This window comes from Oreochromis niloticus, linkage group LG16 (assembly GCF_001858045.2).
Source record: "Oreochromis niloticus isolate F11D_XX linkage group LG16, O_niloticus_UMD_NMBU, whole genome shotgun sequence".
Taxonomy (NCBI): Eukaryota; Metazoa; Chordata; class Actinopteri; order Cichliformes; family Cichlidae; genus Oreochromis; species Oreochromis niloticus.
This window is the reverse complement of record NC_031987.2, coordinates 19,088,382-19,115,791: the sequence shown is the minus strand read 5'-3', so window position 1 is coordinate 19,115,791 and position 27,410 is coordinate 19,088,382. Positions and strand designations below refer to the sequence as shown.

Below are 27,410 nucleotides of genomic sequence, written 5' to 3'. Positions count from 1 at the left end.
TCATACCGTGATCGGATCTGGGTCGCATCAAAAAAATCGGATTTGATGCGCTTTCGCCTGCAGTGTGAACGTAGCCTAAGATTGCACACAAGGTCTAATCAGCAGCAGCACAGAGCAGGTAGTGGGCAGGAGGAGGAAGAGAAGCCTCTTTGTCAGAACACCGGTGCTCCGCGTTAAAAGCAGCAGCTGCAGCAGCAATGAGCGAATCTCATGAAAGAAGCCCAAATGAAGCGGATGGAGTTAAATCATTCGTTTGTGTTTTCACGGACAATTAGTAGGATAATTCAGTGCCACTCCGTGTTTTCCGTGATATCCTGTAGTTTGGCGATAATATCTGCGTTCCTGCTGACCAGAGAAGCTGCTGACGGTATGTTGAAAGTTTTGCGGGTGGTGGTGATAGTGATGTAGAAATATATGCAAAATGGGAATATCTTTGGGGCGCCGTTTGTAAAACTTGCTGAAATTAACGGTAACATTTTTCCACATTTAGCTCAAAACCTTACAAAAACATGTTTTTTCGAGTCATTTTTTACAGCCTTTAGTACATTTTGTAACTTACAATTTAAAAATGTGTTTTACATATGAAAAGTAATTTCAGCATGTTTCACTTTACAGACGGCACCCCATAGATATCTGGTGGATTAAGAGTGTGTGCAGATCGCAGCTCTGTTCATTTTCAGGACAGTTCATATAAAATAAAAAATTCACACTGAAGTGGGATTTTTTTTTTTACATGAGATAAGATTATAAGAATCAACTGGAATGTAATAGAATTTAGATACAACTTGAAAGATCTTCATGGTGGTGGGTGATGGTTACAAAATGATGCCTCTGTTACATTATCGGTTCAGTCCACAGCCAGAGCCTGTCGGTTTGATCTTGTTTGAGTACAGGAGGACATGGGAATCTAGCAAAATGTTTTCATTTCCCTGTCAGTAGTTTGTCTGTCAGCAAAGTCACACACAAAGAAGGTGATCATCTGTCTCCTGGAGTTAAATAAATAAGAATTTGTAGATTCTTCTTTTTCAATCTGCTGTGAAAATGTAAGCAATAAGGGTGCGTTTACAAAGTCAGTATCTTGAGCAAAGTATAATCCAGCTATTCCCCTCATTTTAGTAATACAGCCATGATTTATGACTGTCAGATTACTTATTACCTTAAGTGTACTTTATAGTTATGTTAAAGTGATATCAGAAACCGATGGCAAACTACAGCAGACTAAAGCAAATGCAGCTCCTTAAAGCACATTGTGATACCACTGAATAATTCTAAACAGTCTCTATTATTCTCTTATTTCAAATTATGTAACTTTTATGATTTAAAGGGCACCTAATATCATTTAAATTATATTGTTTCTGTAAATAGCACAAGTTTTGTTCATGTTTATTGTTTGTCAAGTCGGTGGACTGAATGTGAAGATGAAATTTAGCATTAAAGGCTGTCTTTTGTACCATTTAAAAAAAAAAAAAAAATACTACCTTATATTTGCCGGTCTACCTATTGTTCCCCTCAAAATTTGAAAACCATTTCCATATTTTCAGTGGAGGTTTGAATTATTGCATCCGTATCGTGACAAAATATGTGAGGTAAACTTGGTTGCAGATGAAATAATGTATTTCTTGCTAATGAAATCTTCTATAAAGTACCTGTTAATATCAGACTTGGTATAATTCGAGGATCTTTTATTTTGTGTAAACTATTTTCCCTGTTTTCTGCCATCTATGGCTACTAAATAATCATAGTAGGATTATTCATGCACTTACTCTCTTTCACTGTGTTTGCACAGCTGCCTGCACAGCTACATCTGTTTGTTTTTTAAGTTTGCCCACTCCCCGATCTCTTATTCTTTTGCTTGTTTCTCACACTTACATATTTCAGATCAACAAACAAATTTTAATGTCAGACAAAAATAACCTGAAAAAATACAAAGTGAGCTTTTAAAATGTTATTTATTGAATTTTATTCAATTTCAGTTCCTGACAAGAGTTGCGCAACCAGTAATTAGATTTAGGGGGGGAAATATGATCAGGTAGTTTTGGAGTTTAGTTTTTATGCATAATAACTAAGAAATCAGAAAAGTACAGCAAATGCTTTTTCATAGCACTGTATTTCTGTAATTGACATGGTGTTACTCATTTAGGCTGATCCAAAACAGCTGACTGGCACATCCAGGCACATGGTCAGGGAGAGCTTGGTCTGCTTTTGCTTGGTTTTCTATTGCTATTCTCACTCAGGCACTTTTATTTAATTGTTGAAAGTCAAAATAATGATCAAGATCAATCATAATTGTGCAGCTTGGACATTAGTTTTTATCTGTTTAGCAATTTAATTGAAAACTTTTAAACACATTATTGTTTCACAGTATAATCTTCACGTGCTTCATCCGAAGCACACTTTCCGTGTACTCACAACCTAATTTATAGCCAAAGTATTCACTCTGTCTGTACTGTTTCGCTAGCTTAGCTTAGCTCGCAGCCAACTCACTAGCACCATGGCTTCTTCACCTGTCCCTCCTGCACTTTCCTGCTCATTGTGTCAGATGTTTAGTTATTCCTCGGCCTCCTTTAGCAGTAATGATACTTGTAACAAATGTAGCATATCTGCAGCTCTGGAGGCCAGGATTACTGAATTGGAGACTCGGCTTCGCACCCTTCATTCACCCGTAGCTAGCCAGCCCCCTGTAGCTGGTGCAGCCGAAGATAGCGTAGGCCCCGCTAGCTGTTCCCCGGCAGACCCCAAGCAGCTGGGGAAAGAGGGCGGCTGGGTGACGGTGAGGAGGAAGTATAGTCTTAAACAGAAGCCCCAGGTACACCACCAACCTGTTCATGTGTCTAACCGTTTTCCCCACTCGGTGACACACCTGCCGGGGGTCAAACTCTGGTAATTGATGATTCTGTTCTCAGACATGTGAAGCTAGAGACCCCAGCAACCATAGTCAATTGTCTTCCAGGGGCCAGAGCAGGCGACATTGAGGGAAATTTAAAACTGCTGGCTAAGGGTAAACGTAAATTCAGTAAAATCATAATTCACGTCGGCAGTAATGACACCCGGTTACGGCAATCGGAGGTCACTAAAATCAATATTGAATCAGTGTGTAACTTTGCCAAAACAATATCGGACTCTGTAGTTTTCTCTAGTCCCCTCCCCAATCAGACCAGGAGTGACATGTTTAGCCGCATGTTCTCCTTAAATTGCTGGCTGTCTGAGTGATGTCCCAGAAACGATGTGGGCTTCCTAGATAATTGGCAAACCTTCTGGAGGAAACCTGGTCTTGTTAGGAGAGACGGCATCCATCCCACTTTGGATGGAGCAGCTCTCATTTCTAGAAATATGGACAAATTTATTAAACCCCCCAAAATATGACTATCCAGAGTTGGGACCAGCAGAGCAGAGTTACAGTCTTACACGCCTCTCTGCAGCTTCTCTCCTCCTGCTACCCCCCCCAAAAACCCATCTCCATTGAGACTGTGTCAGCTCCCAAACAGACAAAAAACCAGCAATAAACAACTTAAACATAAAAAAAATCACAAAGAAAGAACAATACAGTATCCACATCTGAACCAAAGAGTAAAACAGTGAAATGTGGATTATTAAATATTAGGTCTCTCTCCTCCATGTCTCTGTTACTACATCAGTGATGTGTCGGTGGTGAACGAAACAGCTCTTACAGCCGACTCTTTGAAGTGAACGACGTGAGCCGTGGTTTTTTTCTTTTTTTCTTTATCTCACCCTCTCTCTCGCACTTTTTTTTCCGCTTCACTCCGCACGCAAGCCTTGTGCTTTGCTTGGAAGAGGGGGGAGGGGCGGTAGTTACGCTTGCAGTAGCACAGGAACAGAGCGAGAGGGAAAGAGAGAGAAAGAGCCAGAGACGACAACGTCACATTAGAAAGGTATAGTAATCATCCACAACTATTTTCAGTTGCGGATGATAAAGGATTCAGAAAGTTTATTCATGCAGGCCCATATGACAGAGAATGTGCATCTTCTTTTTGTTTTCATGTTTTAATTTATACTTAATTGTGTTGTGGTTTGCAGTGTTTTGTGTTTCACTTTAAATTTGTTTAAAAGGAAAAAGCTGAACATTTAAATAGTTAAAAGTTGAAATGTAAATAGTTGTTTGTTGTATTATGATTTATGTATTACATTTTATGTGGAGTGAACAAATAAAAGTACACTTACAGTGGCCGCTAGACAGGGGCGGATCTAGAGAAAATTTCTTAGGGTGACATGAGGGTGGCAAAATCAAAGCCTTTTTTTTTTTTTTTTTTTTTTTTTTTTTCCCCCCCAAACACACATGCAGGTGGTTACATATGGTTAAAATGATTCAAATGCAGTAAGTATACACGTTTTTCATATAAATATATTCAATAACTTAATTATTGTCTGTAGCCCACATAATTACACACTTTAGTTACATAAAACATGTGAGTTTTGATGCTATGTACTGTACAGCCTGTATAATAAATAAATATGTAGCACAATAAGTATAAAATCCAGAAAGCTACACAACATGGGGCGGTTCATTTACAAACACAAGTCTAACTTAAGGTTAACACTGTTTTTTGTTAGAAAACAATCATATTGTTACAGCTTAAATTACACAAAATGTCAGAAATCTGCACTGTCATGAACAAACATTTAAACCTAATTTTTCATGATTTGTTGGATTAACCCACTGAGGTCTGAAATACAACCGGACATTTTTGACTCCTTTTGAGTTTACGTTTGTATTTCACCCTCAAATTGTTTCTTTTTATTTTTTCCCCTTGCCTTGTTTGGTATCATTCTTTTCAGCTCAACTGAATTTAGTTGTTTTTTTCACTGACATACTGCATTAGTATTACTGATCTGAAATCACAGAAAGAACTTAAAATCCTAGTAGTATTTTTTTACTGTAAAAAAAAAAACCCAGACATGTTGAGTAAATTTTTATAACTTGAAATGCAAATATAATTTGTACATTTTGTAAACATATACAACTATTTATCTAAAAATGCAGCCAATACACCTGCGGTTTTTTTTTCATTTTCAACAACCATTTAAAAATATTACTAAAACTAAAATGAGAGAACAATCAGGTTTCGCAGTAAGATGCCCCACAAATGATGAGTGCCAGTAAAAAAAGATGGTCCACCAAAAGACAGAGGAGAACAGCACAGGGATAAACCTGCAGGCCTGACAACAGGAGGTGTATCACTCTGCTGGTTCTCTACTTAGTGACAGTGTTTACATTGCAAATGTGCCTTTGTGACATTCATTAGTGCCCTCACTGACACACAAAACAAAACAACTACACAACAGAACAGCTACACAAGACAACACAATACACTAAGTATACACTCCACACAAAACGTCACAAATCTCCCACATCTAAAACCTCTATCTCTCTCACTCTGTCTCGCTGCCGTTACCGTCACTCCCAAAACTCTCCCCTCTTCCTAAACAACCAAATCCCACAAGTTGACTTTTTTTTTTTTTTTTTTTAAATTGGTTGACATGGTACATTTTTCCACCGATAGGAAAGAGGTGGCTTTTTCTGTTTTCACGCTGTCCTTAGAAAACGCTTAAAACACACACACAAAAACGTGACGACATTTAGAAAAAAGCGTGGCTTATATATATTATCATAACTCTGGATTTACTGGCCTGTAATTAAAATTTAAAAACTTTGAAGACCGAACTTTCAATGTGGGCTGAAATAGAGACTTAGCGTGGCTGCAGCTTGTTGCTATGTCAGCTTAAAATAGTCATGTGATTTGTAGGTGCAGCGTGTCTGTGGACCACAGAGGGTTAATAACACTCACCTTCCTTCCATTTCCAGAGTGTAACATCCAACCACCTGTGTAAAATCCGAAATTCCCATGGTGTTGTTCAAAATGTGCTCTGGCACAATCATAAACATCGCTTGCTATTGAAAACAAGACAAAAGCCGGTCCTGCTATGGGCTGAACCATTTGTTAATGGTGGAGGGGGGGGGAACACTATCCAATATATTCAGTTTTGGCATTTATATTCACTGTTGACTGTAACTACACTCAAACTGTTAATGCTATCTTATTTTAATAAACAACACTGTCATATGCAAAACTGGGGTGGCTCTTGGGGTGGCAAGAGATCATTTTAGGGTGGCACTTGCCACCCCATGCCACCCTTCTAGATCCGCCCCTGCCGCTAGAGACAAAGCACGTACAAACCCCGAAGCACGTAAATACTCCAAAACAAGTTGTTACTTGTTATCATCTATCGTCCACCTGGGCCTTACAGAGTTTCTCTCTGATTTCTCAGACTTTTTATCTGATTTAGTGCTCAGCTCAGATAAAATAATTATTGTGGGTGATTTTTAACATACATGTAGATTCTAAAAATGACAGCCTCAACATGGCATTTAATCTGTTATTAGACTCAATTGGCTTGTCTCAAAATTTAAAAGAACCCACCCACCACGTTAAGATTGAAGAATTAATTAATGGCAGGACTTCTTTGAGCAGTTTTGTAGGAATGGGGTCTAAAAGACAGGTTGATGGTTTGGAGGAAGTAATTATTGAAGTTAACTCAGAAAGATCAATTGGAGAAAAAGAGTCTAACTTAACATCAATGGTACTAAAAGTAGCTGTAGATGATATTACATCTGTGGGATGATTATTGGTAATTTTTTCTCTAATGATAAGAATTTTATTTGTGAAGAAGTTCATGAAGTCTTTACTAGTTAGCGTTAAAGGGATTGTTGGCTCAGTAGAGCTCTGACTTTTTGTCAGCCTGGCTACAGTGCTGAAGAGAAACCTGGGGTTGTTCTTATTTTCTTCAATCAGTAAAGAATAGTAAGATGTTCTGGCTTTGCGGAGGGCTTTCTTATAAAGCAGCAAACTATTTCTCCAGGCTAAAAGATGATCCTCTAAATTTGTGACACGCCATTTCCTCTCCAGCTTACAAGTTATCTGCTTTAGGCTACGTGTTTGAGAATTATACCACTGAGTCAGGTACTTCTGATTTGAGGCCTTAGTTTTCACAGGAGCTACAGTATCCAGAGTCGTACGTAGTGAGGAGGTAAAATTATTAACAAGATAATCGACCTCTGTTGGAGTAGCATTCACATAGCTGCTCTGCTCTATGTTGGTACAGGGCATTGAAGATGATAACATTGAAGATGATAACAGTGGGTGGATTATATCCTTAAACTTAGTTACAGTGCTTTCAGAAAGACATCTACTGTGATAAAGTCTACTCTACACTGCTGTGTAATCAATTATTGTAAATGTAAATGTTATCAGGAAATGATCAGACAGCAGAGGGTTTTCAAGAAACACTGTTAAATGTTCAGTTTCTATGCCATATGTTAAAACAAGATCTTGTGATTAAATATGATCAACCTATCTCTAATAATCGGCTATGTACCACAGGCCTTCAAGCTGGCTGTAGTTAAATCTTTACTCAAAAAGCCATCTCTAGACCCAGCTGTCTTAGCTAATTATAGGCCAATCTCCAACCTTCCTTTCATATCAAAAATCCTCGAAAGAGTAGTTGTCAAGCAGCTAACTGCTCATCTGCAGAGGAATGGCTTATTTGAAGAGTTTCAGTCAGGTTTCAGAGCTCATCACAGCACAGAAACAGCTTTAGTGAAGATTACAAATGATCTTCTTATGGCCTCTGACAGTGGACTCATCTCTGTGCTTGTCCTGCTAGACCTTAGTGCAGCGTTTGATACTGTCGACCATAATATCCTATTAGAGTGATTAGAACATGCTGTAGGTATTACAGGTACTGTACTGCAGTGGTTTGTATCATATCTATCTATAAGACTCCAATTTGTACATGTAAATGGAGAGTCCTCTTCACACACTAAGGTCAATTATGGTGTTCCACAGGGTTCGGTGCTAGGACCAATTCTGTTTACATTATACATGCTTCCCCTAGGCAGCATCATTAGAAGACATGGCGTACATTTTCACTGCTATGCAGATGACAGACAGCTCTATCTATGAAGCCAGATGACACACACCAATTAGCTAAACAGCAGGAATGTCTTAAAGACATAAAGACCTGGATGGCCGCTAACCTTCTGCTTCTTAATTCAGATAAAACTGAGGTTATTGTACTCGGCCCTGAAAATCTTAGAAATATGGTATCTAACCAGATTCTTACTCTGGATGGCATTACCTTGGCCTCCAGTAACACTGTGAGGAAAGTGGAGTCATTTTTGACCAGGACATGTCCTTCAACGCACATATTAAACAAATATGTAAGACTGCTTTCTTCCATTTGCGCAACACCTCTAAAGTTAGAAATATCCTTTCTCTTAGTGATGTTGAAAAACTAGTTCATGCATTTATTACTTCCTGGCTGGACTACTGTAATTCATTATTATCAGGATGTCCAAAAAACTCCCTGAAAAGCCTTCAGTTAATCCAAAATGCTGCAGAAGAGTACTGACAGGGACTAGAAAGAGAGAGCATATTTCTCCTGTTTTGGCTTCCCCTCATTGGCTTCCTGTTAAATCCAGAATTGAATTCAAAATCCTGCTCCTCACATACAAGGTCTTAAATAATCAGGCCCCATCTTATCTTAATGACCTTGTAGTACCATATCACCCTATTAGAGCACTTTGCTCTCGCTCTGCAGGCCTACTTGCTGTTCCTGAATATTTAAAAGTAGAATGGGAGGGAGAGCCTTCAGTTTTCAGGCCCCTCTTCTGTGGAACCAGCTTCCAGTTTGGATTCGGGAGACAGACACTATCTCTACTTTTAAGATTAGGCTTAAAACTTTCCTTTTTGGTAAAGCATATAGTTACGGCTGGACCAGGTGACCCTGAATCCTCCCTTAGTTATGCTGCAATAGACGTAGGCTGCCGGGGATTCCCATGATGCTTTGAGTTTTTCCTTCCCACTGTCGCCAAAGTGCTTGCTCATAGGGGGTCATATGATTGTTGGGTTTTTCTCTGTATCTACTGTACAATATAAAGCGCCTTGAGGCAACTTTTGTTGTGATTTGGCGTTATATAAATAAAATTGAAATAAAGTCAAAATTTTGTTTCTACTTTTTCAGCTATGCTCTGATCTTTAATTGTATTTGATTAATTGTGAAGCCCTAAAATTCTTGGACACTCTTGTTTTTTTATTTATTTTTTGTTCTGATCTTTAATAGTATTTCACTTTCCAGCTCTCCAGGTGATTGGTGGAAGTGTGACAGTGGTTCAAGGAGGCACCGCTATCTTACCGTGCAATGTCATCAATACCAATGATGACCTGACACAGATTACCTGGCAGAGGAAGACGAGAGAAAAACCTCACAATGACAATTTCCTAACTATCTTACCCAGAGAGGGAGCGCAGTTTGTCAATGGACGTGATGATCGATTTAAATATATCGGGAATTTTAATGACAAAAATGGAACTCTCCAGTTGTCCAATGTTACCCTGAAGGATGAAGGCAGCTACACGTGCATCTTCACGTTGTTTCCCAGTGGAAATCAGAAGACAGATATACCTCTGAACTTGCTTGGTATGAAGAAACACTTTATTTAGAATATTCTGGGTGTTTGTGTGTGAGACAGAGACAGAGTTACTTTCACCATCTTGCTTGCATATTGACCTGCTTGTGTGCTGTAACTCTCCTAGTGCCTCCTTTCACAAGCGTCAAGGACAACCTTCCCACTTTGGGCACAGAAGAGGTTTTATTTGCTACCTGCACGGCTGCTGGCTCGAAGCCTCCTGCAGAGGTGAGGTGGCTCACTGGTGCTTTGGGAGACAAAGTGAGGATGACAACAAACTCCACTCAGTATGACAATGATACAACTACCACAGTCAGCTCTCTGTTTGGCGTTCCTACGAGAGAGATTAACGGTCACCAGGTCCAGTGTGTCATCAGTGGTGATTCCCTGTCTACAGAAAAAAGTCTGCCGTTCACCATACAGATCTACTGTGAGTATCAGCTGATGATGTAGTTTATTATTATTTAATGTCTTTTTCTGTGTCACTGTTGATTTTAGAATTTTAATTATTTAATCAAATTGTAGCACACACACATCCACCTTGCACATGCCGTTTCTTTTATCACAATGTTTTTATTTACATTTTCTACAGTGTTACAGTGGAACCCCGACTTACGAAATTAAATCGTTCCCGAGGGTCTTTCGTAAATCGAAAATTTTTGTAAGTCGAAGCACCCACTGCGCGTTTTGAGTGAGGCGATGGTGAACGATAGGCTATAGGCTAATTGCTAACTAGAACAACAAAAGGGTTAGGGTTCCTAAGTGGAACAGCGAACCGCAAGTACGGAAGCCAAGGGGTTGTCACATGATTCGTAAGGCATTGTGGGCATTGTAGGCTCAGCTGATCAGAGCCACCGGATTTCGTTACTCGGGCATTTTGCCGTAACACGGGCAGAAATATTGCTGTTCAGTGTCTTTGTAACTTGAATTTTTCGTGAAACAGGGTATTCGTAAGTCGCGGTTCCACTGTATTTGCTTTACAGCACTGTCCGCCAGCTCCGTCTATGCTGTCCTCTCTCTGTCCGCTCAGCGTTTTCTCCCAATGCACCATTTTGCTGCTGTATAGAAATGGAAGAGGTATAATTAGATATTGGCTGTCAACTGTTCCAGCCGGCCTCTGGGACTGCAGCATTTTCTTCATATGCAATTGTGACATTTCCCCTGCTCTCATGACCTTGTCTCCTGGTTGTGGCAGTCAATATTATGTCACAACAGATGAAGTAAGCATTTCTGAAAGATAAGTAGAGCAAAAGTCAAGACAAAATGAAGATATCTATGTTGATACAAAGGCTATTGTTACGCCATTATTGTTAAAGACTAAATAATGCTTAATGTGGATGTTTTGTTTTTTCGACTCTCAAATGAAAGACAAAATACAAAGTACCAAAAAATTGATCTTTACTGAGGTCAATATACCTCAATTTGGAGCTTTTAGCTACCTTGAATGACCTTAGTGTACCTGAACTGAGGCATCAAAAAAGTCAAACTTAACACTCATTGATTTCGTCAGAGACATGCTGACTGTCAGTAGCTACAGTTAATGGACTGGGCTTTGCCAGAAATCCAAGGTAATGCCAGTGAAGACATAGATGAATGCTCTCTCAGCAGACCTTCATCCCTCAGTACCAATCAATAACCATTTCAGTGACACAGCACTGTCCTGCAGTGTTACCAACCTTCAGTTTTTTTTAGTTGAAGGTGTTTGTAATTGAGTCAGTGACATTTAAATCACTATGAAGGGATCACTCCTTGAATCTTAGTTCAGGATTAACACACTTCTCTCTATATTTTTTGCAGTCCCACCCACAGAAGTGAACATTAGAGCAATTTCAGAGGACTCATTTGAGTGTGTGACAGAAGCCAGCCCAAATGCAAAATTTATCTGGAGCAGGTAAAGTCATTTGAATAATTACTGTGCATGTTTGTGTGTTCCTGTCTAGCTATCTTTGTGAGGACCAAAATCTGCATTCTACTATACTTGTGAGAGCCAACTCTGTGTGTGTGTGTGTGTGTGTGTGTGTGTGTGTGTGTGTGTGTGTGTGTGTGTGTGTGTGTGTGTGTGTGTGTGTGTAAGAGGTGGGTGGCCAAGGCAGGACCCAAACACAAAGGGATGAACTGGAAGAGGCAGTCTTATTGCTGTAACAAAATGCTATACTCAAAACTAAACAGTACAGGCCAGGAGGAAACGAGGAAACAAAGAACTAGAAAACACAGCAAATAGAAACAACATGACAAGGAACACACAATGAGGATGGGCCATGGGTGATAACAGAGCTGGACTAAAGAAGCCAGGAAAATAGACAAAAGAACTGTAAAAACTAAAACAGGAAATGCGTTAATACAGAGATTAAGACCAAGTCACAAAGGCTTGTCACAGGGACCGGGGAGAAACAAGCATGGGGGCATGACTGACTCGGGAGACAGAATTGGAACAACAAACATTAAGACAAGAGACGAACAAATATGAAGATGAGACTGACTAAACACAGGAGAAGACGTCTAAAAACAAAAACGTAAAAAATCTCACAGAATGGAAGACTAAAAGAAACATACTTAATAGATGACATACAAATAACCACGAACCTAAGATTCACATAAAATCTACAAAAACAGCATAATGTCCAGAAATTTAGAAACACTGGACCCAGCACCATGACAGTGGGTGTTGGAATGAATTTGAATGACAAATTTGTATTTGAATTCTGTTCTCTGATTAAAAAGCCTGAGATGTGTATTTATGGCTATATTACCCCTAACTAGGTGTGTCAAACATCTCCCTGGACTTTCTAGGGAGGAGCAATAACAATAATTATATACATGTATATTTTAGTGGTGATTGGAGCACTAGAGATATTTCTACTTCCTGTACATGATTTGATAACTGGTCATGTGTAAGAGTAATCTCATGTAAAATGCAAACTGCTTCTAGTGGAGCTGTGTAAGATCATTTCCATAAATGCTCTGTATGCAGCAAGCAAGTAAATTAAATAAATATTCTCTTAAAGTTGGGCAAATTTGGATACTTGTTGTGCATTAGATACTTGTGGTGGCTCCATAGTGTAGTAGTTTACACATTCGCATGTGAAATCTCCCTGGTTTGAGACCAGGAGGAGACCCCTGCAAGCTCAAATATTCAGAGCTATCTGCTGTGGCGACTGCTTGTGAAAAGGGAAACGCTGAAAGAAGTATATTCCATGACAGTCTCTGAAGTTTTTTTTTCAACTGAATAGATTCCGTACCGTATGTTTTTTTTTGTTGTTGTTTATAGGTTTCTTTCCTTTCATTGACACTGAGCTCTTTCCAAGAGATAAATGTGCAAACACATTTGAATTTCACTTGAAGATGCTCAGAGAATTCTAGTCTTGAACATGAACATCTGGACCTCTCTTGGCAGAAAATGTTATTGACAGAGGCATGGCTGTTAATGGGTGGATGGTCCACACTGAGTGAATTTGTTTAGAAAAGTAAAAAAAAAAAAATACCAGAAGCCAAAAATCCAGAAAGCTTCAACAATAAGAAAATCCAATGATTGAGGATGAACATTGAGACCAAAGTTAAGCTAGCAACTCATCCAAGAGCACAACTCCCCTTGCTCACTAGTCCCATGACAGGCCTACCAGTATCACTGAAATTCATCAGCTGTTGTTGGTTAACTAACATTTATTGACAACATCTGACAACATGCAAAAAAGAAGTACAACAAAATGTCCACAACCTAGGCTATAAAGCAAGCCTATAATTGAAGACTGCTACTACTAATCATTAGTATGACAATGGTTATTTTACGGTTTTCCAAAACATAATAAACCCCCAAATGAAATCTTAATCTTAAAATATGCACATATGCACCTTGCACACTCCATTTCTTTTATCAGTGTTTTTATTTTATTTACATTTTCTACACTGTTATTTGCTTTACAGCACTGTCTTCCAGCTCTGTCTATGCTGTCCTCTCTCTGTCCGCTCAGCGTTTTCTCCCAATGCACCATTTTGCTGCTGTGTAGAAATAGGAGAGGTATAATTAGATATTGGGTGTCAACTGTTCCAGCCGGCCTCTGGGACTGCAGCATTTCCTTCATATGCAATTGTGACATTTCCCCTGCTCTCATGACCTTGTCTCCTGGTTGTGGCAGTCAATATTATGTCACAACAGATGAAGTAAGCATTTCTGAAAGATAAGCAGAGCAAAAGTCAAGACAAAATGGGGATATCTAGGTTGATACAAAGGCTATTGTTACGCCATTATTGTTAAAGACTAAATAATGTGGGTGTTTTGTTTTTTGGACTCTCAAATGAAAGACAAAATACCAAGTACCAAAAAATTGATCTTTACTAGCTTTTAGCTACCTTGAATGAGCTTAGTTTACCTGATTTTTAAATTAATTAGTGCTTTTTTTTGTTATCTTCTTGCTTTCGGATATATAGTGTCTTGTACATGTTTTCGAGCCTTTCCCAGTGTTTCCCTCAGTGCTAAGTTGCTGTGTTTAGGTGTTTATCTAACCTTTGTATTATTTACTTACTGTTTTAATTTCATACTCGGTTATTCTGAGCTTTGTGTTCAGGTTTACTTCCTCCGCTGTGTTTGAAACTAGAAATAGATGCAGAAAAATGTGTCAAATTAACCAACACGTTACCTGCTGCACCATCAATTCTATTAACAGAATTTATTATAAAGCCACATATACAGATACACATGTAAAATATTTTTGTTTTCCTTTTCTGTTTTGTTTCACTATTTGGGTCCTTATCCTGCACTTAATAATGGCAAGATGAAGTTTCATGAAGCATTAAAGCTTTTCCACTTGGTAAACTCATAGGCCGAAGCTTCATTGTGCTTCCTTTGCTCTACTGTGCCAACAAGTGGACAATAAATGTAAAACAAAGTGATTATAGTAAGACTATGGCTTCAGTGTTGATTTGAATAAATTAAGGATCTTTGTGATGCCAAAACGTGAATTCTAAACTTATTAATATGGTGTCCATCTAATATAATGGTGGGATCAAAAGGTAAAGTGGAAACAATTGGGAAAGGTTTGTGATGTAAATGTGCATTACCCTCTCTACCTGCCCGGATCGTGTTTTTCGTGGAGCCATATCTTGTAATTACACTGTAATCCCTAACAGTTGTTCTAGCTCATAACTAATAAGCTCATAACACTCAAATGTCGTTTTGTAGTTGAGCAAACTATAAAGTATCGAGCTCTGTTGGCTTTTATGCAACTTTAATTGAATAGGGCTCAATATTTTTTAGCTAATTTGTTTGGAACGCTCAAAAAGTTTAAGAAGCATATATTAGTGACGTTCTGGTGGGTGGAGTCTTGTCGCTCCCTCAGGAAAGCCGAGTCAGCCATCTTGAATTTACCTTGATGCGGGGAAGATTTGGCCAGCCCGTGTGGATTAAGAGTCCCCAACTTCAACCCACCACGACCACCACCTTAATTTTTTTCATCAACTGCCCTAAATTTGGTAAGTCTAACGTGTTTTTGTTTTGTTTAAATTTAATTTCGATAAACAGTCTTTTTATTCTTTACTGGAAATATATTCGTACTTTGTGCACAGTGAATGTTTGTTATAAATAAATTTGAATCCAAGTAATTGTAATTTTAGAAGTTTTCGAATGTGACAAATACGTAATCTTATTTCAAATTACAACAGTGTAACGTTTTGGCGGTTTTCCGTGGGGGACAACATTTCCCATAATGCATTGTATTCTTGCCCGGGAAGTTGATGGTGGCAGTTCTAGCTCCATGCGTTTGAACTTTCTACTAAAACTTTCTACTGTCCGTTTCTACCGGTTGTCATATTCGCCGGTAATGCACGTGCGTATTGTGAGTATACTTATTTCAATAAGTGTCCGCGTTACACAGTCAGTAGTTTACGCTATTGAGCTATGTGTGTGTGTGCTAGCATGAAACGAACAATGCTAAACAACATGAGTGTGTTATCATGATTAGACACATGTTTGTATTTTTTCGTAGTCTCAAATATGTGGTTGTGAGATAATCTGGAAATCCTTTTAACAGTTTAGAGGGGTATTCCACTAAGCGAGCTCTACAAGTCAAGGCTGGGCAGTGGGTCCATGAATAAACTGCCTCACTCCTGCAGGTGTCTTTCCATACTTCCCATCGTTCCAAGTGAGGCTATGGACTTGTGTACGTTGTTTGTATCACCTTTACTCTCCATAAAAATGAATGTTTTTTTTTTGTTTGTTTGTTTTCCCCAGGAACCAAAAGATGGCTGCTGCCCAGAAGCATGTGCTGTGTGTGTATGTTGAACGAGACACTGCGCTGAAACTTACTCTACTTGAGCGACCAAAGTCAGTGGAGGAGCTGAAAGAAGTAATTTAAGAGAGGTTCAAGCCAAGACTGAATGGGGACTTTAGCCTTCACTATGTCCTCATGGACACAACCTATGCACTATGTCGCCAAGAAATTGTTGGAGCTCCACGAGTGAGAGACGTCGTGGACAGATGGCCAGTCCTACTTATGGAGTCACAGGTAAAAAATAAAATATAAAATATGTCTATATATGTATGTATATATATATACATGCATATATGTGTACGTGTGTGTATGTCTGTCTGTCTCTTTACTGTTCTCCCAGTTTTTAAAAGTCTAGATTTTCAAACAATTTACCAAAAAGCAAATGACAGATGTAAAATGACAACACATCACTCTGTGACGTATTTTTTCCCCATTCACAGTAAACAAAGTCTCTAGAAGTTTATTTATTTAAATTTCCTTTAGATAACATTACAAAGAATGACGAATAACTTTCTATTTTGGCCTTGGTTCTGACTAGAATTGCTCTGGTTTTGCTAACCTGAGAACTTTTTAAAATACATTCACAATTCTGTTCCTAATTCATCTTTGTTCATTTCTGTGTATTTCTGTTCATGTACAGGTGGTTGCAGAGTCCCACCGAATCAACAGTGTTAACCTGCACACTTAATTCTACAAGGAGCTGGACAGACACACGCCTAGACTCATCACTTTGTTCCGAGACAAGGCCATCAAGACTGGCAAGATTGCAGAGGAGCTAGCAAAGCTCATGAGAATTTATGACATTCAGGTAAATTTTTCATTTCACATAATTCAGAATTACATTAACAGATGGTTTGTACACAGCTGTAAGAAGCCATAGTGTCAATTGCTTCAACTGTGCCCCGTGATGAAGTGATTATGCCATGGATACAAGGTTGTCATTTTAGGAGAAGGAAATCTTGACAAAATGTATCCTTTCAAAAAGTGTTGTGTTAAAAAGATTTATCAGCTTCAATTTAAAGAAGTCCAAACAAGTACTGTTTTTGTAAAAATTGGTTTACATTTGGAAGTTTTTCCTTTGTGAGTTGTTGATGTATTTACAATGGAAACGTATTAATTTAAAATGTGTATTACTAAAAATACGGTTATCCAAAATACTGGATTTACCATCTTTAGCCCGTTACACAAAAAGTTTGGACACCCCTGATCTATAACAATGACAATCAGAACATGGCTATCCAACACTTTGTTTTTACTCTGCATTTGTGTAAATACTATTCTAATAGATATTGTATGTTCATCTAGGAACAGCGTGATGTAAATACAAGACGGGCCCTCGTCCTTCGTGCACTTCCTGTGTACCTGCGTGAAGATGCCTCCACGTTATTCAGGACTTGTGATGTAAGTGTACTGCCCTCAGCATCAACCCCTTTGCCTAGCTGTTCAGTCGAATATATCACTCAGAACTCAAGGAGAACCAGGGTGTATATCAGGAAGGAGGTTCAACACTGTCCTCATCTGACTTGTTTTCTCCCATATATCAACTATTGTTGAATAAGATTGCAAGAAGATTGTTACGCATAAACCAGAAAACATGAAAATAGTTGAAAGATTATTAAACAAAAACAAATCCACAGATAAAAACTCTCTCCCTTTTAAAATTCAAGTGTTCTATTTTTTGGGGGGTGCCATGTTGTGGTCAGAGAAATGTTTGGTAAATAACAAAAACAAATATCTTGACATATATTTATTATGCTTAAATAAATGTTTTCAATATGTTTTGAAACCAAACCCAAATTAAGATTATTGTAATGCATCATGATGTATCGCCATATCAAATTAAATCGTTGACATTATAATCCTAAAAGAAACGTGCGACTTATGAAGATTCACACCTCTAATCAATAGCATGATTTGTGTCCTTGAGGGGCTGAACTCATTGTTGTATTATTTGTGTTTTGCAGTCAGCAGATGGTCCAGACCTCACTGTCACTCCTGTGGCTCTGCTGACAGTTGTCACGGATGACACTACTGATTCGGCCCTCTTCAGTCCCGAAAGCATCTGCATTGTCGTTGAGGATGAAATACTTGTGAATGGTCCCATAAATCTGGTTGACTCATTTTTCCTGCTCTTTGGGTACATCTATGCACTAGACCTACAATACCCAAAGAAACTTGAGCTTACATTCACATTTATCCAGAAGGTTGTGATGTGCCTTGAGGACAACAAACCACTGAAAGGGCGTCTACTGATGCTGAAGAATGATTTGTTCAATGAGTGAATCACTCAGAATGGACTACTTGTTGAGCTGAGTATTGAGGAAGCTTTTTTTTTTTCCCTAATAATTTGGCTCTTCTACTTCAAATTTAAAGTGAATGACTGCTCATTTCGTGGACTATTCACGTTTAACGTTCTGTTGCCTAATACCTTAATGCACTGCCTTGATGTTTGTTACCTATGAAGTACAGCAGTGGAAACCAGTACATTTCTTTATGTATTTTTAAAATAAGTGAGCTGCAGCTGTCAAGGTACAGTAAGTGTTAAATGCCTCAATGTTCTAATAGCTGCAATTGCTGTTAATACTGAAAATGTTATTTAATTTTAGAATTGAGATGGAGACCCTGGGAGTCTTTTTCTTTTGTTTTATTTATGAAGCACTTTTTTATGAGTGAGCTCCGTTATCTGTGCCTTTTTAAAAGCACATTGTGTTTAATAAAAAAAGTTGTTAAATTGTTAGTGTTGTTACTTTCATGTTTTCTAACACTTTTAGCTGATTATAATTTACTGGGCAAACAGTTTAGAACCATTCGTAAATGTATTTCCCACAGTATTTTAAAAATATTTATTAGATTTTAAGTGTTATTTCCCATATTATAAGTTAGAAAATATGAAAAAGTCTGAGTTTATTTCCCACATCCTATGAGTTGCAGTATGTAAAATATTTTGAGTGTATTTTCCACCTTAATTAAGTTGAAAAATATTAAATATTTTGAGTTTATTGCTCCCTAATTATAAGTTGAGGAATATCAACATTTATAAGTTAACATTGAGGTAATTTAAGGCAACTGCAACTGGAATTTTTATTTTAGTTAAACTTAAAACTTTTAAAAACATCACTAAAAAACTGTTGTGTAATCTGTTACACAACAATTTTTGAGTTCTGTGAACTTATTAGGTTTTACAGTGTAGGTAAAAATTAAATAATGTAACATTTTGGTGTGAGCAAGAAAAGTGAAACACAAAAAGATAATGACTAAAATTAATTTGCATTTTTGCAAAACTGACATTTTTTTTGCCCTCTCTGTACATTTCATGTTGAGTCTCGTTCGTGTGTTTTTCCAGATCTGGCCAGTCTTTGTGGCAGCCTGGTGTCAAAGCAGATGGTGCAAAGCTACAACTGCTGAGTCTGACCTCTGATCTAAGTGGCCTTTATCAGTGTGAAGCATCTAATGCATATGGAAGTAAACATGGTCAGCTCTATGTGCATGTAGCATCAGGTGAGGTTGCTGATGCATTCATTCAAATCTTTCTGGATTTGTTTCTCAGTTTTTATTTGAGTTTTTTTTCTGTTGTTGCTTCATTCTGATCTTGTTCTGAAAACTAGGGATGCAATGATACCAATTTTTTCAAACCGATCCGATACCGATACTTGGATCTGAGTACTTGCCGATACCGAGTACAAAATCCGATACTTCTACCACACACAAGTTAAACTTAACCAGTAGTAAAGAAACGACCCCAGACAACTCTTTAACACAAATGAAACGTTTACTGAACGTAAGGGCAGAGACAAATACTGTACAACACATCCCTTTTTTAAACTCAAATGATATTCCAATTCCTTAACCAAATGAAATACACTGTATAAATGACATAATTCCCTTTCAAATTATATTAAACAACCCAACTTATGTTATCACCTTTTGGTAAGTTACTCACTAATATACACTCCAAAACACGTTATATAACTCCACTAAACACACAATATTCACACATGGGCCCCACACACACTCACATTCACACTTGTTGCAGGCCTGTTTGCTGCTCACGCCGGACGATGGAGAAAAATCCTCTTCTCCCCAGTAAGAGCACAAAAGTCTGACTTACAGTTCCGTTGCTCGGTAGGTCGCCGTTCACCAGTCCCACACTAAATCCACTCCCTGCGGACCCGATGCTGTCTCTGCTACAGCGCGTTAGCCAGTCACTGTCCAGCTCTCCAACAGTCCATAGCGGCTGCCTCCGTGGTGCAGCCAAGCAGTCCGGGCTAGCCTTTAGCCTCGGCGATCGTAGCTGGAAACACAGTTTTCCACGGTGGTGCGACCGTTGAAACAAAAAGTCACTTCACCCACACTCTGTTGCGAAGCTCCCACACGGTTAGCTTTCTAGTTACACACTCTTTTGTGCTAGTTAACCTCAGTAAAACTAGCCGAGTCTCTCACTTTGATTCAGCTAACCTCGTGCATCTCTCCATGCCGTTCTCTTCTCCTCCTCCATTGCAACAGACACACAGGTCCCGTTTTATGCTACCTTCACGGGCCTCCAGAAAATTAGAACTCTGAACAATATTTTAACTCCCTTCAGAGTTACATACCATAAAATAATACTTTATGATTAACATAACAGTTTGATTGCTCTAATTACCTGTATTTACCTTGTGACATATTACAGGGCAAATTAAATTCAGGGTACAGTTACATCACATAACTGTGAACACCTTATGTTACCGTGGCGTTCAAGTCCATGGGAATTATGACTATCTACTCCCAAATTCGGGCTACATTAGTATCGGTTCATGGTATCGGTTAACTTTTACGAGTACGAGTACGCACACATTTTACAGTATCGGCCCCGATACCCGATACCAGTATCGGTATCGGTGCATCCCTACTGAAAACCATCTAGAGGTTGGCTTAAAGTATAGACAGCATGAAACTGACAAGTTACTAAATGGATGACTAAAGCTCCACTCAGTGCAGTACATCATGTTAAGTCACAACCCCACTGCAAGGTCAAAACATGTCCCAGCATGGACAGGTTCTTTTCATGGTCATATCAAGTTTGTCTTTTATTTTTGTGCCTCACCTCCTAGCAGATGGAAGTTTTTGAACATGTGACCTATAAGGTGTCCTATTGCCATTTAGATGACTCACAATACTGTCTGAGTCATCTAAATATGAAATACAAAACTAAAAGCTGATAGGTCTGTCTAGCACAGGCCTATTGCTGGAACGCCAAGACAATTCTACTACAATGGCAAAAGCAAGACGCAAGTCACCAGAGCTCTTTGTGTTGGTCGTGCACGAGGGAGAGAACTGTGACGAGCACCGTTCCTTCCGCTCAAACCCCAGTCACTCTCAGTTAGCTCCCCCGTAGCACTGCTCTTTGTTGTGGTTACATGAATATGCATAGGTTCATTAACATATGACATCATACACAAGAGGAGTGTGTGTGTGTGTGTGTGTGGGGTCAAAATGTGACCCTGTGAAGACTCCCCAGACCTGCTGGCGCCAGGGAGTCCAGCAGTTCACTTAACCAAAAGGCTCTTACACTCAAACAGATATAGGTGTGTTTGCTATACCATATATCAAGAGAGAAGATACAATCCCTCTCATGACCCTAGGAGGTGTGTGATCTATGCCAGAACACTCTGGAAGAGGAATGAACGTACTCCCCTCTTCACGGTACACAGGGTTGTTGCAGACCTCCTAGGATGAGACATTCTTTCAATCTACAATGATTATATACCTCTAAGCATATGAGTGTATATATTTCTAAGCATAAATGACAATCCACAATATAAACCTAACAAAAGCCATGAAAGTGAAAGAGAACAACATCAATCTCATTATATTCTTTCTTTTTGTGTCCTTGTAGGAGCATGTTCTGCTGCTTGGGCCTTGTTTGGTCTTTTGCTTTCCCTGAATGTCATTGGGGTTGCAGCATGGTGCTTTTATAAATATGGACGTTTTCAAAGGTACTCACAACAGCAGCACTGAATACAGTTAATATGTAGTTCTCCTGATGTTAATCCATATACACATAATGTACAAATAGATCTGAAAGTTTTTGATCATTTGAAATAAACAATCAAATGCAATTGAAACACAGAGTCTTAGCTTTAATTCTAGGGGCTGAACAAAATCTACACAAGTCAACCATTACATTTTGAGTGGCTTAAATATATTTGGATAATTCCCACAAAGAGTATGGGCTATGTTATTGTGGCAGGGTGTGGTCTGTGATGCCACTCAGGTACGTCTGCCTCCCTGCAACAGCACGGTAAATTAAATAGGTAAAACGTATGGAGAGGATTCCAAGTGTGGCATTTTCAGCCTGGAGGCTTTTTCTGTGAGCCTCTCAACGTGTGATCAAAGGGGCTCTCACTGCAAGTTAGACAGTAACAGTCAAAATCCAAACAACAGAAGTGGCTAAACCAAGCAACATTCTCTTTAAAGTGCACTAGTTAGCTTAGTAACAACTGAAAGGCAAAGTCCCTGTGCTGAAGACAAAAATAAAGGCAAAACGATTCATGGAAAGAAATAAAAGCCAAATACAGTGAAGTATCACAAAGGAAGTAAGTAATTATTTGGTGACTTCCAAGAGTTCAAGACTTGAGTGAGTCGTTGCTTTCGAAGGATTTAACAAAAATATTCAAACAGGACAGTCTGTTTACCATTATGTTTACTTGTCCAGTTAGATTTCAGCTGCATGTAAAACAGTATTTTTTTGATCAAAGCTTTTGCACTTGAATTTCACCTTAATTGTTTTATTTAAAATATATAGTAGTGGTGTATGAGGACAAAATTGTGAATTGTATTTACATGGCATCAGGCAGAGTGTCCCAACAACTGAAGCAGGTGTTGACGCAACAGAGCAAGAACAGCAGGGAGAGGTCAGTTAATTAATTTTAATTGTTGATTTTAACACAGTGTTGAAATGTGTCATTGTTCTCGTTTCTTTTACTCACAGTTGAATATCTCATTCAAAATACTAATTGGTATTAATTTGATGCATATTTATAGTTTTAGTTATGACATTTTATTAAACATGCTTTTCTCAAGAAAACTGAGGAATTCAGCAGAAAACAGGTTATATTGTTTTCTATTATTATTGTGTTGAAAATTATAAAACTTTATTTTTATGTATAAATAATGTGAAATTAAACAATTTTAAATAAATGCTCTGAATTGTCTCCCTCAGGAATTTGTCTGACAGTTATGGAAGGTATGAAGTCAAATGGAGGAGCAACGGGAATGCTTACACTTCACTCTTATGGAAATTTTTTGATCATCATACCAAAGATATAAAAAGACTAACAGATAATTCTCACTGATATGACTTTTTTCTGCAAACCTTATCACGCCTGTAGTCTTTGTTGAACACTTGAGGATGTGGACAAGTGGGTGAAAAATTTGTCTGACAGATAACTCAAGCAGAGAAAAACATCCTTGCAGAGGTGAGAAGGGTCCGGGTGTTACTAAAGGACAAGATCACAAAGGCTAGGGACAATTACAGGAGGAAGCTGGAGTGGAAACTACAGCAGAACCGAATGAGAGAGGTGTGGAGTAGGATGAAGACAATCACTGGAATCAGGCCAACCAACAGCAGGGGAGCTGAGGGCGGTGAGGAAAGAGCTGATGAGCTGAATTTGCAGATTTGACACTGTAGTGAATCCTCACATCCCCACAACCTCACCTGTAGACAGCCTGGAATCCAGTCAATAAACTGATCCTTAAGGCCAGTAATGTAGTGTGTATAGAGCTGCACTCTCTTAAGGTGGTGTTGGAGAGGCCAATGTTGTCCAAGATAAGAACAATGTTGGACAATACCTCCCACCCACTCCATGACATGCTAGCTAGCCACAGGAGCACATTCAGTGAGAGACTGAGATTACCAAAAAGTACCACCAAACGACTCAGGAAATCATTCCTGCCTGTGGCCATCTCCCTGTACAACTCCTCCATCTAACACACTGTAAAAATGCAATAGTTACATCCCTTTTGCACAGGCTCCTTTCTACTTGGTAATGTTGCTGTCTATTTTTTTTAATTTATTCGTAATCACATCTGTCAAACCTGGATATTTATTGTTATTAATTGGTGATTTGTATATATTGTACAATAGAGATTGACAGACCACGTGACTTTCGCGCATTGCATGTTGGGTACCCGTGGCAACAGAATCACCGGTAATCATTAATTCTGCGGTTTTAATCCCTACTTGCATTTTATTTGCCCCAAAAACAGTTATGTACAAAACGACGGAGAACACGGCAGGTCCGTACAAAGACAGACTTCACGAAAAGGCAAAAAAAAAAAAAGGACGAGGAAAAAATCAAAGGAGTGAAAGGGTTAGACCCATACGAGCATACAGAGTGGAGTAAGGACGTTAGCGTGATGCCCAACTTTCATCACGGACATATTTATTATATGGTCCTAAGTGTGAGTGCATACACTCAGAAGATGTTTATTAACTTCAGATCCCTGCAACAAGCCCAGGTCCAGTTTACTTTGGTGATTTGGACTATTCCATTTCAGAGCTGTTGTTAAATTTTTTTCCTTTGTGTTGGCCTGTATAGGAGATAATCTATTTGTCGTTTCATGTTGTAGTATTACACAACATTTTCAGATCTAATAGAAATAAAATGAGTGTTTCATAATTCATTCAATTTATTGTCTTTATTTATGACTGGCATTATTGTTTCATTCTATTATAGAATCTTACAAGAAAGAGGCAAAATTGTAAATATCCATTATGCTTTATTAGCTGCTTCAGTGAAAAACAAATCAACAATGCAAAAAAAAACAACAACATACTGGAAAACAGTTATTCATCACTTGATTGCTTCAATACAACACTTGGGCACATATATGCGGGACGTTTCGTGGCTGTTTTGATATCGCTCTCTCTTAACTGATCAAATCTTTTTTGTAACCTACATCAACAATTATGTTATGATAAATTATGTAATAACTACAACAGAAGACTTACCTTTGTGGAAATGCTTGGAGCAGACTAACATGTGTGCTGGAACGTTATATTTGGTCTTCGAATGGCTGCAATCCAGGCCATCCGTCAGCTTTTTGTTGCATTGGAAACATGGCTTGAACAATTTCTCTTCCACGATGTAATCCGATAAAAAAACAATCTCTTTACCCATCGGCTTCCCGTGGCTGTCATGGGACCGGCTATTGCAATTAATAACACAACACCTTCTTGCCATTTTTTGTGTTTCTTTTTATCGCTGTGTGACCGCTTGCCACGCGTTCCCAGAATCCTTTGCGGTTTTACCCCGGAATGACGTCATTTTCAATCTCTATTCCTTATATCTTAACATATTGCATGGCTAACAGTCTAGTCTGTTTTTGTTTTCAAGATTCTTTATTTGTCACATGCACAGTTATACAAGTACAACATGCAGTGAAATCTATCCTGAGACGCTCCTCGACTGTGCAAAAGGGGGAGAGACAAACATTATATAGATTAAGTGAATATATACACGGGGGACATCATAGTGCAATAAGTGATATTGTGTGCAGCAAGTGGGTGATTTATGTACAGTAAGTAGCATTTTATGCAGCAAGTAGGTGAATTTTGTACGTTACATGAATGAAATAAAATAGACAATCTGAAAATTTTATATGAAAAATCTGAAATGTACATTGTGCCGGTGGGTGTTAGTCTAGAAGAGAATCCTGTCTCAGTCAGTTTTATTTTCTGTTTCGGTTTTCTTAATGTTACTGTACTGGAGCAACTGTAAGCCACATAATTTCTCTAGGGATTAATAAAGTATTCTGATTGTAATTCTGAAAACTTGAAGCAGCTCTGACTATTAGAACCAGCACTGAGTACTGTTACATTTATACAGTGTTTATACAGCATATCCTTGCCTGTGATTCATTCATTAAGAGATTTTTTTATGTGCACTTTTTTTTTCAGTTATTGTTTCTCTTGGCTTAATTACAGCCTTAGCAGCATCTCTAAGAAGCAGACCGCTGTAAACCTTTTCCCAATAATCAGACAAAAAGACTATTGATCCAGGTGGTATTCTTGGGAATTTAACACCAAAACCGAACTCAAGCAGTGAATTCACATCTCTCTCTCCCCCCCCACCCCCCCACCTCGTCTGTAAAGATAAGTATGACTACAGTGATCTGCACAACATAATACAAAAGAATAAAAACTTTATATGAATAACTTTATTCCTCTTAAATATAAAACATGAAGAAAGTACAAGTGTGTACAAGTTACAGACATATTAAAATAAATGAACTCAAATCAGTAGTGTCATCTACAGTCTTCACAAAGGGGAATGATTAATCCATTAAGAAAAGAAGAAAAAACAGGAAGCAAAATAAAAAAAAATTAATAAATAAGTAAAAGTGCAAGTAAAACTAATCCTAAACTGTCCATATTGCAATTATGGATAGCTTTGGTACAATTACAATTTTTACTCTATTCTTACTAAAATTTCCTGGAACACCTACATTTCTTGAGTAATGCTTGTGAAAAATAACAAATCTGTTGAAGGAAGCATGCAGACTAAAAATGTATAAAACATAATGGTCAGTTAACAGAATTCTCAGTTAAATTGGAGTATGTGAAAGAACAGTACACTGGCTTGTGTGCTAAGACCATCTGTTCTGCACCAATAATACCTGCAGTGTTTTCAGTAATTCAGGAAGGTCAAAAAAGGAATTCTGTCTATGCTTTCATTTTCCACTGTTTTTCTAGGTCACTCACTCGTTCCAGTTCTTCCTGTGGGACACAAAGGACAAAGGAAGGAGTGCGCCTTCTCTGACTCTCCTTACTTTGTCCTTTGTCTGTCTCCTCTCAGTTTTTACTCATGTGATCCATCACCAGAGCTGGGAAATTCAAAGTCAATCATCAGTTATGCTTGAATATTAAAAACACATACTGCTACATACTTTTCCTAATAGTTTTTCCTTGTCCAGAAGATGGACTACAACGTGTATCTTACTTACAGTTCTGTATCACCCAGGGCATATAAAAGAGAACCATGTTATGACAAAAACTGAAAGAGAAAATAACATATAAATAAATACATAAATCTAATGAAGCTTAAAGTAACTTTATAAGTTATATTAAAGATACTAATCTTGATTTAAAGAGGCAACACTTTGGCAAAAAAAGAGAATTTTATTAAAACAGTGTGATGTTGAAATTTATATCAGCAAGTTATGCAAAGAAATGAAAAACCTGATTTGCCACAGTTTCTAGTTAGCTCAGTGAAGCATTGAAGTTTCTTTGGTATTTAGAGATTTCAGATTTCAGAGATATCTTTGTGGATTTGCTTTTTAGACAAAAGATAAAAGAAAGAAAAGGTGAAAAAAAATTGAAGCTGCTTGTAAATCAGTTCAGTCTGATGATGGTATATGTTTTGGTAGATTATTTTCCCCTGTGAATCAATTAAGAAGTGGGACACTCAGAAAGATTAGAAAGAGTACTGGTTGTACTGGTGTAAGATGTCTGGTAAAGAGCACACTGGCAAAGGAAACAGTTTTAAGTGACTTGTATGTGATGCTGGATAGCTTGGCAAAGAGATGAAATCAATGTGCAGCAAATTAGGGTGATTAAGGATAGGAATAGAAAGATAGGAGGTGAGTGCATTGAGAAGATGGAAGAATACTTCCAGTTGATG

General features: G+C 38.2%; 1 protein-coding gene and 1 long non-coding RNA gene across 7 annotated transcripts; both read left to right on the top strand.

Annotated features, from left to right (window-relative positions):
• The first annotated feature begins 69 nt into the window (after positions 1-69).
• LOC102080174 (nectin-3) lies at positions 70-25,561 on the top strand. Of its 2 annotated transcripts, XM_019352623.2 has the most exons (8): positions 71-367; positions 9,154-9,495; positions 9,612-9,914; positions 11,282-11,375; positions 19,091-19,245; positions 21,623-21,722; positions 22,580-22,640; positions 22,949-23,052. In XM_019352623.2, exons 1-8 carry the CDS (start codon positions 211-213, stop codon positions 22,958-22,960), a joined length of 1,224 nt encoding a protein of 407 aa, XP_019208168.1. In that variant the 5' UTR covers positions 71-210; the 3' UTR covers positions 22,961-23,052. The 2 variants fall into 2 exon arrangements, with proteins under 2 accessions (XP_019208167.1, XP_019208168.1); XM_019352622.2 differs by lacking the exon at positions 22,580-22,640 and having other exon boundaries at positions 70-367; positions 22,949-25,561.
• On the top strand, positions 14,616-17,733 carry LOC109197496 (uncharacterized). 5 transcript variants are annotated; one of them, XR_003216872.1, is made up of 6 exons: positions 14,616-15,312; positions 15,508-15,618; positions 15,708-15,981; positions 16,388-16,555; positions 17,053-17,148; positions 17,712-17,733. It is a non-coding gene; the product is annotated as an uncharacterized LOC109197496 (long non-coding RNA). The 5 variants fall into 5 exon arrangements; XR_003216874.1 differs by having other exon boundaries at positions 14,618-15,312; positions 15,508-15,589; XR_003216873.1 differs by having other exon boundaries at positions 14,621-14,950; positions 15,508-15,589.
• Positions 25,562-27,410: the final 1,849 nt, after the last annotated feature.